The sequence below is a fragment of the Pan troglodytes genome, chromosome Y (assembly GCF_028858775.2).
Source record: "Pan troglodytes isolate AG18354 chromosome Y, NHGRI_mPanTro3-v2.0_pri, whole genome shotgun sequence".
Taxonomy (NCBI): Eukaryota; Metazoa; Chordata; class Mammalia; order Primates; family Hominidae; genus Pan; species Pan troglodytes.
The window spans coordinates 9,478,754-9,495,416 of record NC_072422.2 but is presented as its reverse complement, the minus strand read 5'-3'; the positions used below and the strand labels follow the sequence as shown (position 1 = coordinate 9,495,416).

The window sequence follows — 16,663 nt, the reverse complement described above, 5'->3', positions numbered from 1 at the left end:
GGCGCAGAACTTGTCCAGTGAAGAAACCTCAGCTGTCACCACTGGGCACTGAGTTACATTGTGGCTTGCACAACTGACAGTAGTGGCCATTGCAGCTCTAACCGATACCATGGCTGCCGCTGCTGCTGTTGATACTCTTCTCCAGAAAGTATTCTCTGCAGTCCCTTCTTTACAGCATCAGTAGTCCCCTCTTCAAAATTTGGGATGGGTGCATCTCACTGATGTTGTGTAGGTTACCTGCCCAAGATGTAGCTGCAAGAAAGGCTGAGAAAGTAGACTATTTATTTATAAGGTGAAGCATTCTCAGATCCAGGGGGGGTGCAACTTGTTTATGACAAGCGCTCTCGATGGCAATGTTTCTTGACCGTCAGTGTGCACATGAGCCATTTGGAGATCTTGTTAAAATGCAGACTCTGATTCAGTAGGCTTGGCATGGGACCTGAGATTCTACAGCACCCGCGTGATGTGAAGTTGCTGATCTGAGGATTACATACACTGAGTAGCAAGCCTCCACAGCACCAATAGCACCAATTTTCAAATTTGGCGCCATATTGGAGTAACAAGATAAACTTTTCCTTAAAAAAAATATTGACTTCTGAGCCCTGCCCTCAGCTGATTTAATTGGTTTGGGGTGAGGCACGGACATACAAATTTTTTAAATTTGTTTAAAAAATAGTTAAATTTATTTAAACAATAAATATAATTTTTAAAATTATATTTAAAAAACATATAAAAAAGTTTCTAATATACTCAGACATCTTTCACTGCAGGCTCCAACTTCTTGTCTCTTTGCAAGGTTATTTTAATTTCATTTTTCTGAGAAGGAGTCTCACTGTGTCACCCAGGCTGGAATGCAGTGGGGGCAATCTTGGCTCACTGCAACCGCCACCTCCCAGCCTCAAATGATCCTCCCACCTCAGCCTCCTGAGGAGCAGGGACCACAGCTGCACACTGCTACACCCAGCTAATTTTTGGTATTTTTGGTAGAGACAGGGTTTCCCCATGTTCCCCAGACTGGTCTCAAACGCCTGAACTTGGGCGATCCATCGGGCTCAGCCTCCCAAAGTGTGAGAATTACAGGTGTGAGCAAATAAGCCAACCTGCAAGGTTACTTCTTTTCTCCAGCTTCCAGGACTTCCACTTCTCCCCCCACCCCCTTGCTTGGTTTCTCCCCTTGTAATTTGATTATTCTCATTTATTAGGCAGAACAATTTGAAACACTACTCTTTAGTCCCTTGGGCCTAACTTTGCATATCTAAAGCTCTATAGAGTTCTGCTAATCCAGTGTTTCCCAAAACCATGTTACCTGTTGACCTGGCAGAATGTGGTATGAAGTGACGCATAAACAAACAGTGTTTTAAATTTGAATCTTTCTGTATTTATTTTAATGTCACTGTTTAAAATGCAGATAAAACAGTACATCTGATCTTGCAAATGTTATTGTTTAGGACAAGAAGTTAATTTTAAGAACAGGTAAATAATAATAGACGCTCAGGGCAGATAAAACAAAAGTCTTGAAAATGACTTGCAAGTGATTGAAATTCAAGTGTGCCTATACAAACATAGCCTTCTTTCCAAAGCCGTAGGCTTTAGGAGCACAGAAGAACTGGCAGAGGTGTTCAAAGACACCAGCATTTTTTCTTCTCCCCCAGCGTATAGGAAGAAATATAGAGAGCTATTTCTGAGCTGATACGAATTACGCCACTAATCTTACTTAACACACTGAAATGGATACAATCAGTTTTGATCCTAAAAATTTTTTTAAGAGATTTCATAAGATTTCAAGAAAACGGCACCAGCCTTTGAAAAATTCATGATCTAAAGAAAAGTAAATTCTAAGAATCACTTATGAAATATAAAATACAAATAATGTTTGATCCCTTGACCAGCTAACCTTTAACAAGAAAATGGGTGAAACTGTTCAGAACTGTTAAGAACTAATACACAAATCCAGAAAGTGTTAAAACTCCTAAGCAGGCAAAATTTTTAAAAACTCCACACCTACTTACATCATTGTGAAAGTTCAGAACACCAAAGAAAAACTGATCTTACACAGCAAAAAGACTGACAGCAGATTTCTCAGTTGCAATAGAAACTAGAAGATAACAGAGTAATATGCTCAATATTCTGAGAGGGAAAATACTTTTAAACCTAGAATTATATATTCGGTATAATTATGAAACAACAGGGAAAAATCAAAATATTTTAGGTAGAAAAAAACCCAAGAGTTTACCACATCACACTGTCACACAAGGACATTATAAAGGATTTGCTACAGGCGTAAGGAAAATGATTCAGAAGGCAGATCTGAGATATGCAAAGAAATGGTAAGCAAAATGTTACTACATATGTGGATGGGTCTAAAAAAACGATGTCTAATTTATATGATGAAACCAGGATAGAGCTAAAATAGTGAATAACATATAAACTGAGAGAGGGGAGGGGGTCCAAAGCTAAAACATCCTAAAGCCCTTTGTATTATTCAAGAGGAGAGTAAAGCTATGTATTAGCTTTATATTTTAAGTTTACATTTTCAAATAGTAAAACAGTCACCTAAAAATATAGACTGCATTACTCCAAATAAGTTGAGGAAAAAAATAACGTGACAAAAGGAAAACACACAAAACAAAACACATACACACGTGAGCATATTACTGTTATCTTCCAGTTTCTATTGCTACCGAGAAGCTTCTTCTGTAAGTTTTAACTTTCTTGTTTGTATGCCATTCTTATTCAAGATAAGTAGTGTTGTATAAATTTTTACTGTGAGCGTGTCCTTAAAGGATCACTTTCTTTCAGCCTAGGTTGTAGAGGGATTCATCCAAGTCGGCTTTATGTTTGCTTCTGCCAGGCATTCTAGATGCCCCATGTCTAGGATCTCTTTAGGCAGGAGAGAGGGTGACGGTGTAGGAGGACCCATTTCTTGGCTTGCGGATTCCAATAATATGTCACAGATTTAAACCCCAAACTTTGATGAAATGCAGGTCTAGGGTTTTAAAATATAATGAGAGTTAAATACGTATTTTCTTCATCCAGAGATGGGGCAAGCTTCCTCATCTGCTCGTTCATGGGTGATTTATATTTTCCCCACTCCATCCTTTTCCTAAGGATTTTAGGGACAATGGCTTTTTGCAGAGTACTCAGTTCCAGCTCCCACCTTGAGCCCTTACCTCCTGCCCCTAAACATCCAGACCTCAAGTTAGAGAGAGTAACATTTTGCCCACACCTAGGAGGACCAATCCTTCTGGTTTCCTTAGGGATGCAGGAATTTCTCAGTGCTAAAACCAGTTAAGTCCTGGGCAAACGAGTATGACTGGCTGCCCTACAACCCAGCCCCCATATCCAGGGCAGGAGAACAATCATTTGAACAGTTCATTGCTCTGGTTTTCAGTTTATTTTTGGTTCTTGGAATTTCCCTTCTTTTTTTATGGGTTTATCTGCCTATTGGAAACAAAACGTTATTTTTTTTTTTATCCCGCATTACTAGATGTCAGTAGTGAGACACGTCTCACGTTATAGCAGTCCAGCATTTTGCCAGTTCAAAAAGTCACATTTTAATTCTTTCCGTCAGTACAGAAGTGAAGTTTGAGGATAAAGGTCATAGCCACTTAGCCCTGTGTGCATAACAAGGTGCTGGAGTGGTCCCCAAACTTCTGTGATTGGCTCCACCACCTGCCCCACAGCTTGCTCCCGCTCTAGGCCCTTGGTCTGATCTTGAGAATGTTCTGTAAGTCTCTAGGCAGGCCTAGCGTCTTTCTGTAAGTCCTAGAAGGTGAAGTCTTCCATTAAAATGTAAAATCCCTGAGCAAAGAGATATTATTTTATTCTGTTCACTCCTGCATCTGCAGTACCTGGTAATCACAGGCACTCAGTAACTATCTCTTGAAAGAAGGAACATCCTGAATGTCAAAACTGGCGTTTCCTCCCATCCAACCCCTTATATCTCAAACTTGACAGAAAGGAGTCCAAGTTTCTGGCCTGTTGATGTCTCCCTCCGTTTTCCACAGACTTGCTACTATTTATTTCTGCAGGTACTTTAAAAGATTTTGGGGTGGGTGTGACGCTAACAGTGATTGTGCTAAACCTGTGCATTCCGGAAGCCATTTTGAAACTACAGCCCAGACACATTATCATTTTTTAAAACTATACCATATATTTCAGTATGCATACTTATTTCAAGGGTGTTTTGGAGGCGGTGCCCGCCTGGAACCCAGGCACTGGCCAGCACACACGCACGGCATACCCTGCGTACTCTACGCACCCACAGCGTGGGGGACGCCGTCATCCCCCGCAGGCCTCCGCCCTCCAGGGGGCGGGTGTGCTGCCACCCATTGGCTCAGGCCGATACCACGCGCCCCGATACCCGGCACAGGAGCCACCTCCCAGAGCCCCGCAGTCCATGCCTCAGTCTGCCTGCGCTCCTCAGTCTGGCGGTTCTACCTCTGAGGGTTCGCCCGCCCTTGGTTTTCCTTACACCTTCGCCTTTGGCTCCTTTGACCACTCGAAGCCCCACAGCGTGTTCCAGCGGACTTCACCAGCAGACCCAGAAGTGGTGGGTGAAACACTGCCTCTGTTCCTCCTTGAGCCTGTCGGGAGCTGCTGCCTGCCACCATCATGGTGAGTTGAAGGAAAGACCTGAGGGGCAAGGCCTGTGGGGTCTTCACCGGTGGGTGAAACCAGGCTCCGCCTTATCCTCGGTTTTCCTGTTTCGGGGCCACCCCCCTGAACGCATTAGGAGCCGTGGCCCACAGGGTGGGGTGAGGCGGCCTGGCAGCAGCGCGGCCTATACAGAGAGGCAGGCACAGAAGTGGCGGGACAGCAAGCATGGCGTGGGTCCCCAGGACGCCCTGCCTCACAGTTCACTTACAAGGGCCACGGCCTCCTTGCGGAACCCATTTCCTGCCCCGGGGTCTCTCCTGGCAGCGGTTTGGGGTGCGGGTTCCCCACCCCCACGCGTCCCCACCCCCACTCCTAGGCGCCCTTTCCCCCTTCCCCCACTCCCACGCGCCCCCACCCCGCCAACTTCACTTCTGACGCTCTCCTGGTGGCTCCGCAAGATGGCAGCGAGCCTGCTGAGAGACTTGCCTCCTTGGATTGGGAGGGCCGGAACTTCTTCAGGAAGTGGTTCCCTCCTGGTCCTTGTACTACTGGGTGGGGTGGGTTGGTGGGGTTTGTGGGGGCCTGAGTGTGGCGGGTGGGGCGGCCTGAAGGCGCGGCCCACTAGCTGAGGGGGCTGGGTGGGAAGTGCCTCTGATCCTTTCGCGGCTAGCAGCTGCTGGGGGCTTGGCTGATGGCGGCTGGCTGATGGCGGCTCCCTACTGCGGCGGCGAGAGGCACAAAAGCTCACTCGACGCCATCTTTGTGGCAAGAGATTGGCTTCGGCAGCTACCATTGAGAATTTTAGAATTTTTAAACTCCAGGCACAATCTTTCCCCCGTAGATAAACCAGGAAACTTTGACTAAATGTCCAATTGGTAGATAATGTTGGGTGTGCATTTCTGTGAGTTTGGTAAATGCCCAGCGTTCGTTGAGCACCATCACAGATGTGGCTCTGAATACGCTGACCAAACACGGAGTCACAAACACGCGTGTTACATGCTGTGTGCGTATCTGCATTGATAATTTTGTCTTTTCGTTTTTAGAAATAAAAGGAGTTTTATACACGGTTTATATTACCATGTATAAACATTAAAATAATATATAAGCAACTATAATGTGTAATAAGTGTGCAACATGTTACCCATGCTAATGAAAAAATCACCTTGAGTTATGAGTTATAATTATTTACAATAATACTTTTCATTTTTAGAGGTAGAGGGAAGAAATGCTTATAGTTTCATTAGGTTTTTTTCCTGATTATAAAAGTAGTATATTTACTCATTTGAAAACAATCACAGTAAGAAAATAGCAGTCCATCTTAATACCAACACATAAAACCACAGTTAAATTTTGATACATGAATGCCTTTCCAGCTTATTTTTATGCATGTATTGCAATTGCATATAGATAGGCCAGCTTTTACAAAAGTTACATAGTGCTGCTTAATACTATTTTACAACTGGCAGCTTTCAATTAATGTGGGTATTATTCTGAAGATAACTTTAATTTTCAGTATATCATGTTAAAAATTGTACTGTTGTTTTACTGAATTCCCTTATGATGAATACTTTTTCAGTATTAAAACTATCATGGGCTGGGCGCGGTGGCTCACGCCTGTAATCCCAACACTTTGGGAGACTGAGGCGGGCGGATCACTTGAGGTCAGGATTTCGAGAGCAGCCCGATTAACATGGTGAAACCCCGTCTCTACTAAAAATACGAAAAATTAGCCAGGCGTGGTGGCGTGCACTTGTAATCCCAGCTACTCGGGAGGCTGAGGCAGGAGAATCATTTGAACCTGGGAAGCAGGTTGCAGTGAGCTGAGATGGTGTCACTGCAATCCAGCCTAGGCAACAAAGGGAGACTCAGTCTCAAAACAAAATTTTTAAAATGCCATGAATGTCCTTGTGTAAATATCTTGGCACACTTGTACTTAATTATTAATTCCTTGAGATGAATTGCTGTAAGTGGCATTGCTGGGTGGAAGTGCTTTGCCCTTTCATAACAATTTTAAATTATGCTCCTCATTAGTATAGTGGTGAGTATCCCCCTGTCAAATTATGATACACCTTTTCCAAGGTGCTCTTGGTAAAGCATGTATCAGTATTTTCCCACTGATGGTGTGTAGAGTGATCTCTGTTCCACACCCTTTCTAATGAACGGTATTAGGATTTTGTACATCGTCAGCCTAATAGCTGGATAATATTACACTATGTTGATGTGCACTTTTTTGAATCATCAGTCAAGTTGAGCATTGATCATTCGCTTTTTAGATTTCCTTTTTTAATTTTATTTTTCTTACTGACTCATAAAAACTCTGTATTAATATTCGCACTTGTCATACATAGTGGGAAAATATATATAGTAGTAATGATGAGGTGCCATGGTGCCCTTACCTTATTCCTATTTTCAGTGGAGATGGCTCTAGTATTTCACTGTAAGCTTCATGGTAGGGTAGAATTAGATTGATAGAAAATAAGAATCCTCTATTTCTATTTTACTTAGGTTTTTTAAAAATTTAAAAATGAATGCTGTATTTTATTAAATACTTTTTCAATGATGAATTAAAGTAACGTATCCTGCGAATGCAGTATTCTTGCATTGCCAATATAAACTATATTCTTTCCTACTGGAATTTTGCATTTGTGTTGAGGAGAGGGTTGGACCATCTTGATGAGGCTTTGTTGCTTATGTGCTGTTAACCTTTGTAAAATGCATTGAGAAGTACTTTTTTCCTCTTTGAAAACTGAAGAAAAGAGTTTAAATTTCTTAATCTCTTCTTCTATCTTTACTTCAGGTTTCTGGCGTCTGTGTGCACCTCTCTGTGACACACCACATACACCCAAGTTACCTGTTTCTTTACAAGTTGAAAAAACTCCCAGGGAAACTAAGCCAAATACCATTGGGTGTTCTTTTTCAAGATTGTTTGGGAAGAATTAAAATTTCTGTACAAGTTGACCATGTCGTTGATTTCAAAATTTATTCCTATAGAGTTTGTGCATAACATTCTTTTATAACCACGGGCCACAACCCATTTTTCAGGTCTCATATATTTTTGCTTTTTCTTGCTTAGTTTTGCAACGATTGTGTATTGCTTGAATTTCATCCTTGCCACCCACCACTCCCCGGGACTCTGTTCTTGGATTAACTTCTGATTTTCACGTCATATTTTCTTAATTTTATCACTCCCTTTATTTGCTCCTCTTCCTATCGCTGTGAATGTAACTTCGATGACTACAAATGGTAGGCTTTTTCCTGGCCAGTTTATGTAAATAACAATTTACTTACATGTTCACATAGTAATTGCATTAGATAATACTGGCAGAGGAGCTGACATGGCAGGAGTTTAATGATAATTTTTTCCAGCTTTTAGCTGTCTTTGTCACTTGATTGTCCGCATATAACAAGGAATATGTTTGCTAGAAATAGCAATGAGAGTTGTGATTATGACGGTCTTGAAGCTCACCCCTGTTTACTATTGCAACATTTCTCATTTGAAAATTCAACAACTCACTTGAAGATACGGTTAAGAAAATTGCTTCTTTAATGCAGTTTGTTTTCAGGATGCCATTGACGGTTACGATGGTACTTTCTTTAAAATTAAACGTTTGCTTATCCGAAGCATTCATTTATATTTTTGGCCGTAGTTTAAAACTAACCAAAGATTGTCTGTTGATTGTGGATTTTTATATATGCGTTATATAATTATATATAAGTACACAGTCGGAATTGAACAATCCCTGCTACTCGAGCCATGGTAAAAGTGAAGTACATTGCAGAAAACGAAGTACATTGCTTACCTTGTTAGCTTTGAGCGCCACCTGCTGGCTGAGGACTAGGACATGATCATTACTTCCTTAATTTAAAGTATTATGACGCTATTAAAGAGATTCAGTGAATTTTATATGTACGATTCCAGTTAAGCAGGCAGCCGGTTTGTAAGATCCAAGCTAAAGTCAGACTTCTTAATCATATCAAATGCCTTTTTTCTTCTTTACCAAACTACGGTTATTTCGAGTATCCAAATGAGTATGAGAATCAGAAGAGACACCCGAGGTCTTTTCCGGCCATTCGTTTTCAAGCAAGGAAGCTGAAACCGAGGTCATGAAAAGATTCACTTTAGTGAGCGATGGAAATCAGGTTCTTCCCAAAGAAGAATTTTCCTCTTCAATTCTTGTGGCACGGTGACAAGGTTTCTTAACCAGACCCTTTTCAAATTGCGCACCAAATACTTCCTTGTTGTAGGAGGCTGTCTTTACACTGTAGGATGCGCAGTAGTGTGCCTGGCCTTCGGCCCATCAGATTCCAGGAATACATCTCAGTTGTGACAGCCAATCTCTAAACGTCGCTAAATGCCCCTGGGGCTCAAAAATCTTGCCCAGTTGAGAATCAGTGCATTTCCATAACCTCTCATAGTCTGACACAGTTTTCTGCCAGATGTTACATTTCTAAATTAGAATACATCCAAACACTATGGTGCCGAGACAATACTGTCATATAGCTTGTTTATCAAGGAAACACATACCCAAAGTTCATCCACAAATCAAGGGGGAATTGGAAAGGAGAAAAAGAAACTACAAGAATTTCACAATTTGTTTTGTTTTGTTTTATTCTGTTTGGGATTTCTGAATGAACGGAGAAGGAATTGGTAAATTGTCTATAGGGAAGGGAGATCTAATCAGGTTCCCAGTAGTTCAAGGTAGTGCAGCTTAATGTCATTTGGAAAAAAACAGTAATGTGAGACATTTTTGAAAGGGAAAACTTTAAAAACAGTGTTTTAAATTTTTCTTTCACATCATTGTCATGAAATAACGCTGTTAAAGGAAAGAATTAGGACTTAGTTACAAACCCAAAATAGCAAGTACAAGCACGAAAGAATAGAGAAATGTAGTAACCTCGGCTTTAGTTGATTTGACAATTTAGATTTCATCTCTAGTAAAGCTGTGTAGAATCAGTAACTTCTAGGCTCTAATTAACAAAGCAGGAACCCTCCTTTCTTATTAACTTCTGTAACATTACTGTGTTCAAAAAGATAACACAGTTTCTTTTGTCTTTTGTTTTCTTTCAGACAGGTATATGTGTAATAGCTTTCTCTTTTGCAGCATTTTGTACTGACATTTGTGAAGTCAACAGCACTTCACCAATGATTTTTAAATTAATGATGTGTCATAGTTTCCTGATGTGTCAGTTAGTTCTTAATTAAAATTTTCTCAAAATAAGTCAGCTAAATAGTGAAGCCAAAAAAGAAACTTGAAAACAAATCGGCTGAAAATAAATTCAAATAACAGGACACTAAGTTACATTGGCACACCACTTGTACCACTTTATACGTACAAAATGAATTCACAGATGTGATCTCATGTCATTCTCAAAGCACTTTGCCCACAGATACGTAGCTGGCAAGTAGGTGGCTTATAACCACTTACGTGTAAGGGACATAAACCTAGACCTCCTGACTGAATTAATTTTTGTTTCACTATGCTATATTGTTTCTCCAACGTATGTATTACTTATGAATACTACTTCAGAAAATTTTACATTAACCTTAGAGTCTGCTGTGGAAAGAATAAAGACAGTTCTGATCAGAATCTAGAAAATTAGTGAGTTATATGTCTTTGTTTTTTTATCTGAAAATAAAGATGGTATCATTTATATCTATCAGCCCACTGTGAAAATCAGAATTATCAGTCAGACTGATTCCGTGTTACTCAGGAAGTAAAATGTTATTTCAAAAGATGCTTTGAACACCCTAGCGTTAGGGAAGAGGATTGCAACAAATTGGTTTAAAACGTTGAGGCTTATTTTCTTTTTGGTGGGGCTTTTTTTTTTTTTTTTTTTTTTTTTAAGATTTATCTTTAGTCTACTCAGTAAAGTGAAAAGTTGTTTATGAATATAGAACAGGATGATTTTAATAACTTTAATTTTTACAAATCTAAACTCTCTAGTTTTGGGTGTCTTTTTTAACTACTTCACACAGTACTTTCACAAATACTAAATGGGTATTCTTCCACAGCATTATACAAGACTCGGTGATGAGCGGCACTAGGTTTAAGAAAGTACTGTATCCTTCGGTTAAAATTCCATGCTGATGTACTCTGATAAGTTTAAATCCTGAGCCTGAACTGAGCTGCACTGGTGACTAATTTACAATGAAAGTAATTTATATAAAATATACTTAAAATACAAAAATGGTATTTCACATTACGTATGGGTTTTGCCTGCATACGTAATTATGATGTCTGCTTTCCAAATTACAGTCTGCTGCCAATCCTGAGACTCCAAACTCAACCATCTCCAGAGAGGCCAGCACCCAGTCTTCATCAGCTGCAGCTAGCCAAGGCTGGGTGTTACCAGAAGGCAAAATCGTGCCAAACACTGTTTTTGTTGGTGGAATTGATGATAGGGTATTGTATTCGTACCTCATTTTTACCTTAAAATACATCATGAACAATGGGATTTGGGCCCTGTTACAAACTTAAATGTTTTTTTTTTGTACTTCCTGGAGGTTTAGAATTGCTTTTAGGTTTGACCCATAGGTACTAAAAATATCTTTGACAAAGGGCTGCTGGTCATTCGGGGATAAATGGGGGAGAAATTTCCACCTCATGGTAGTAAAATTGTAGTAAAGTTGAAATTTTTGAATGCTGAATTTTTACTCTGACGTTCAATTCTTTTCCATAGACGGATGAAACTGAGATTAGAAGCTTCTTTGGTAGATACGGTTCAGTGAAAGAAGTGAAGAGAATCAGGAATCGAACTGGTGTGTCCAAAGGGTGAGTAATCTTATCAAAAATATGTGAACTCCAGTCACCTATTCTATAAGTATCAGACAAGACTTCAAAACTGATATTCTGACCCTTGTATAAATGAAATATTCTGCAGTGTTAATTTCTTTCACGTAGGGGATAAAAGGCTATTACCAGTTCTTCTATTTGACCATTTTTCTAATGTTTGTTTTTAAATGTCTCCAGTTTCTATTTCATACAGATGAGTTAATCAGTCTTCTCAAATAATTGTTTTCTTCATACACTGCACAGCATCTTAAATTTTAACCACCTTGTCTTAGACAGTAAGCTAAATTCAGGTTCACAGATATGAATTCTTTGTTAGTCAATAAAGTTTTCACACTGCCCTAATCCTAGCACATTTTGACATAGTTCTGCTTAAGAAAAAGTGGTATTTGTAGAGGATCTGTCATGTACATCTTAGCAAACACTTATCATGGTATACTATTCGTCTTTTGTCATGATCACTTCTGTATATAGAAGAGTAGAACTTCTGAACCACGTGCTGTATGATGGTGATTTTATGCTTCATTTGTCTGCCTTTATAGCTATGGATTTGTTTCGTTTGTTAATGACGTGGATGTCCAGAAGATAGTAGGAGTAAGTAATCTAATAGAAAAATCTCTTATTTATCTTATTGCTACAACGTTTAGTGTCAGTGATATACTCGGACTTGTGTAAAATTTGGGGAAAGACAGACTTCCTGTTCAAAATCCAAACTCAGAGTAACCTCACATAGCTTGTTTGATCCTGCTTATTTTTGACTGGACACCTAGTTTCATGAACTACAGACAGGAAGGGTTGGAGACAGGGTGATGGAAAGTTTTTGATCAACTTTCACTTGATGCCTCTTGACACTGATTAGAGTAGTAAGGGTAAGTAAGGTAGCTTCGTGATGACAAATTTTAATTTGGTGCGTGGTTGTCCCCGACCTTCTATGATGCTAGGTACTTTAGAAGACTTCAGGTGTTTACCCAAGTCTTGGAAGCTAACACTTGAAAATTGATTCTAGTTTTGTTAACGGTTCTATTTTCAGTCACAGATACATTTCCATGGTAAAAAGCTGAAGCTGGGCCCTGCAATCAGGAAACAAAAGTTATGTGAGTAGGAAACGAAATTGTTCTTTTTTGACCCGTGTAGCTTTTCAAATAACTAAAAATAGGCTTTTTTCTTCTTGCTTTTTAAAAAGGTGCTCGTCATGTGCAGCCACGTCCTTTGGTAGTTAATCCTCCTCCTCCACCACAGTTTCAGAACGTCCGGCGGAATCCAAACACTGAAACCTACCTGCAGCCCCACATCACGCCGAGTCCTATAACTCAGCACGTTCAGGTAAGAACTGCTTATGTTCCTGTTCTCTTGTTTATTGTAGTCATCCTTCCCTCTGTGGAATTGTATCTACACTTTCCATAGTAAGTGGCAATAGAATCCCTGTTTGAACAGTGTGAGTAACGGGAAATCTGTTACTTTTGTTAGAAATTTCTTATTCTTCGTGTTCGTCATTTGAGCTAAGAATCTTCTGTATACTTGGCGAAGCTTTCTCTTAGAAATGACCTCTGTAGACACATGAACAAATCTCTTCCTATCTCTGCCTCTTTCACCTCATATAACTAGTTCCTAAAGTATTTGGAAGCAGCCCTCCTTATGTGTCTGCCTAGTTTATTGTTCTCTAAGGTTAGCAGTTAACCTAGCTATTCTTTACTTGCAATGATTTCCAGATGCCTCCTCATATAAATTGCTTGACTTCTGGGTACATTCTGGTTCTGGGATGGGTAGATTTCTGATCTCTTTTGCTCTATCTAGAAATCCCGTGAGTTTCTGGCATGTAATTTCTCTGATGCTGGTTGCTTTGATATTTAAAGTAGGATTTGACATACTCTTGTCACTTACTGGTGATAAATAACGTTTAGTTTGTTCTTCGTTCATTTTATTTATGTGTTAGTTTAAAAGAGATTTTCTTCGATGGAAAATAAAGTAACCAAATAGTAGTGAATTAGTTCTTCAGTGTCTCTCATTTGTTGACATTTTCCGTGTACTTGAAACGTGTAGGGTCCACCTCTTCTTCTTTTTCCTTCTCTGAGCAATGGCTAGAAGAAAAGCCCTACTTGTTTGTAGCATTTACTGTGAGCCATTACTGAATGTGGGTGTATTGATGAATGATGCTACCTGTATGTTTTTAATCAGTAAGTATTTATTGAAAAGTAGAAGACATTATACTGTCTCTTTTCCAGCTGTGGCTTATTTACTGCCCTTAATTTGTGGAAATGAAGTACAGAGAAAGCCGTAACATCTGTCGAAGAACTACAGTATTACCCTATAATATCGTCAGATAGCAAACAGTCTAGAAGTATTTTGGCAGAGAAAGAGCAAATGTATTATTTTAACTTACGTTGAAATCTGTCTTAATAGAGCCTTATCACCAGCGTAAGAAATAACTTCTGGGTGGGCATAAGTACACAGTATAAATATGGTGGACTTTGGCCGGTGCAACAGTCACTTGTTTTGTGATTTGTCTCTTCCCCCTCCCCGCCCAAAGGGTAGCACTTGACAGAGAATATTTGTTTCTTCGTGTCAGTCATTCATTTAGAAATCTGTATTTCTGTATGTAGAAAAATAATTACCATTTCAAGGTTTTTCGTATTTTTGTTATTTTGGGAATGATATTGCTTTCTAGTTAAAAAAAAAACAAACAAACACATTTTACCGTATTAATCCATTCTTTCTGTAAACTTTATTCTCGGCTTATTCTCCTTATCCAAACTCACCAGGTCAGGTCATCACTGGGTATCAGTTGCCTGTGTATAATTATCAGGTGATTGAAGAGGGAGTAAAATGATTTACTTTCAGCTACTATTGAGGCCTTCAACTTGCTTATACAAATTGCTTGAATAGGTTGTCGTTTTAAACTAGTGAACTGTACCTAAAATTTAAGAAATCACTTAGAATTAGTGTAATGAGGACCTCTGTTTTATTTAGAAGTGATGAAATAAGATTTTGACAGGAGGGTACTTAGCAATAACTTTTCTGCAGAACAGTTTCTGAGATTTGGTGTTCCCTTCTTTGTTTCAGCATGTATTTTGTTATCTTTGCTGTCAAAGAGCTGAAACATCCAGACTGACTTTCATGAATCTTGTAGAGATACAGAGTGAAATAAAAGCTTTACCGAATTCTTAGAGCACAGAATTCCAATTGTATTTTTATTTTAGCTTGCTGCTTCATGATAGCAGTTCTCTGGGTCTCTTTTCAACGGTACAACTATTATCTGTGACCCATAATTGTATCTGTGGTAACAAATTCAAAGAATTAATATCTTTGAGGGTTCCACAATTCTATTTCCATAAAATTGGGAAAAAGGTGAGGTTTTCTGTGTAGAAGTAACAACAAGAACTTTGGGGATTAGAAACCTAAAGTACTTCTTTTTTCTATTCTGTTTCTTTTATTATAACAAAGGAGCCATCATGATAAATACTCCAATATTATGTATCTCATGTGTTTTTGAAAAAGTACAGGAATATTTGAATAATATTGGTTTCCTTTTTTTTTTTTTTTTTTTTCAAGTTGCCACCACAGTGGCCTGTTGGGGAGCAAAGGAGTTACGCTGTGCCTCAGATAAAGTGAATGCGCCGAACCTATACTCCCTGTTCTTTCTTTTTTTTCTATGTCATATATGCCTATAAATTTTTTAAATCGTTCTTTGTATTAATGTGGCACATTTTGTTACTTTCTTTTTAACCCAATTTTAAACTCCTATGGGAGCAACAGTGCCTTTTTCTCTGTCAGGTTTTTGCATGCTTAAGGAATGGCTCGTACACATAATGATAAGAATTCAGTAACTTTTTGATAGACTATACACTCCATGAAAGGTAGTATTAATAGTGGCTTTAGAATGAGCATGTATCTGCCTGGAATCTGCCTCTGGCTTTACCCTCCGTAAAAAAAAAAAAAAAAAAAAAAAAAAAAAAAAAGTGTTTAAGAGGAACAGAAATGTTTTGCTATTAATTACTCTTAAATAAGAGTAGGAAGAAAAAAGAGTATTACCTCTAAAACACCCGAACTGCTTTCCCCCCACATAACTAGTTCCGAAAATATTTGAAAGCAGCTGTCTTTGTGTGTCTGCCTAGTTTATTCTTCCCGAAGGTTAGCAATTCATCCAGCTGTTCTTTACTTGCAATGATTTCCAGACGTCTCCTCATATAGATTGCTGACTTCTGGATATATTCTGGTTCTGGAATGGGTAGATTTCTGATGTGTTTTACTATATTTATAAATCCCATGAGTTTCGGGCATGTGATTTCTCTGATGCTGGTTACCTTGATATTTAAAGTAGGATTTGACATACTCTGTCACTTACTGGGGATAAGTAACGTTTATTTTCTTTTTAGTTTGTTTTATTGATGTCTTAGTTTAAAAGACATTTTCTTTGATGGAAAATAAAGTAACAAAATAGTGGTGAAATAGTTCTTCAGTGTCTCTCGTTTGTTGACGTTTTCCATGTGCTTGAAACAGGTAGGGTATACCTCTGCTTCTTTTTTGTCCTCTGAACGATGACTAGAAAAAAAGCCCTGTTTCTCACATTTACGGTGAGCCATTATGTAATCTGGGTGTATTCATGTGTGATGCTACGTATAGTTTTCAATCAGTAAGTATTTATTGAAACGTAGAAGACACCATACTGTCTCTTTTCCAGCTGTGGATCATATACTGCCCTTAGTTTTTTGAAATGAAGTACGGAAAAAGCCGTAACATTTGTAGGAGAACTTCATATTACCCTATAATATTGTCAAATAGAAAACCCTTTAGAAGTATTTTAACAAAGAAATAGCAAATGGATTAATTTAACTTACAGTTGAAGTCTGTCTTAATAGAGCCTTATCACCAGCGTAAGAAATAACTTCTGGGCGGGCGTAAGTACACAGTATAAATAAGGTAAACTTGTCTGGTGAAATAGTCCCTTCTTTTGTCATTTGTCTGTTCCCCTTCCCCAGCCAAAGGGCCTCACTTGACAGAATATTTCTTTCTTCATAAAATCAGTCACTCATTTAGAATTCTGCAGTGCTGTATATAGAAAAGTAATGTTTTAAAACTTTTTCATAGTTTTTTATATTGGGAATAGTATTTCTAATTAACAAAATCTTTTACCGTATTCATTCATTCTTACTGTAAACTTTATTTATAGGCACACACTACTTACCCAAATTCAGCAGTTCACGGCATCACTAGATATCATTTGCCTGTATATAATTATCAGGTAATTTAAGAGGGAGTAAAATGATTTACTTTCA

At 38.8% G+C, this 16,663-nt stretch overlaps 1 protein-coding gene across 2 annotated transcripts in view; it reads left to right on the top strand.

The window, feature by feature from the left end:
- Positions 1-4,406: 4,406 nt before the first annotated feature.
- Positions 4,407-16,663, top strand: part of LOC744621 (deleted in azoospermia protein 1) — a 58,488-nt gene continuing 46,231 nt past the window's right edge. For both annotated transcript variants that reach the window (XM_063805063.1, XM_063805062.1), the window contains exons 1-6: positions 4,407-4,617; positions 10,857-11,003; positions 11,281-11,372; positions 11,933-11,984; positions 12,421-12,484; positions 12,574-12,713. In XM_063805063.1, coding sequence (XP_063661133.1) covers positions 4,615-4,617; positions 10,857-11,003; positions 11,281-11,372; positions 11,933-11,984; positions 12,421-12,484; positions 12,574-12,713 — 498 coding nt within the window. In that variant the 5' untranslated portion in view covers positions 4,407-4,614. The remainder of the gene's footprint in view (positions 4,618-10,856; positions 11,004-11,280; positions 11,373-11,932; positions 11,985-12,420; positions 12,485-12,573; positions 12,714-16,663) is intronic.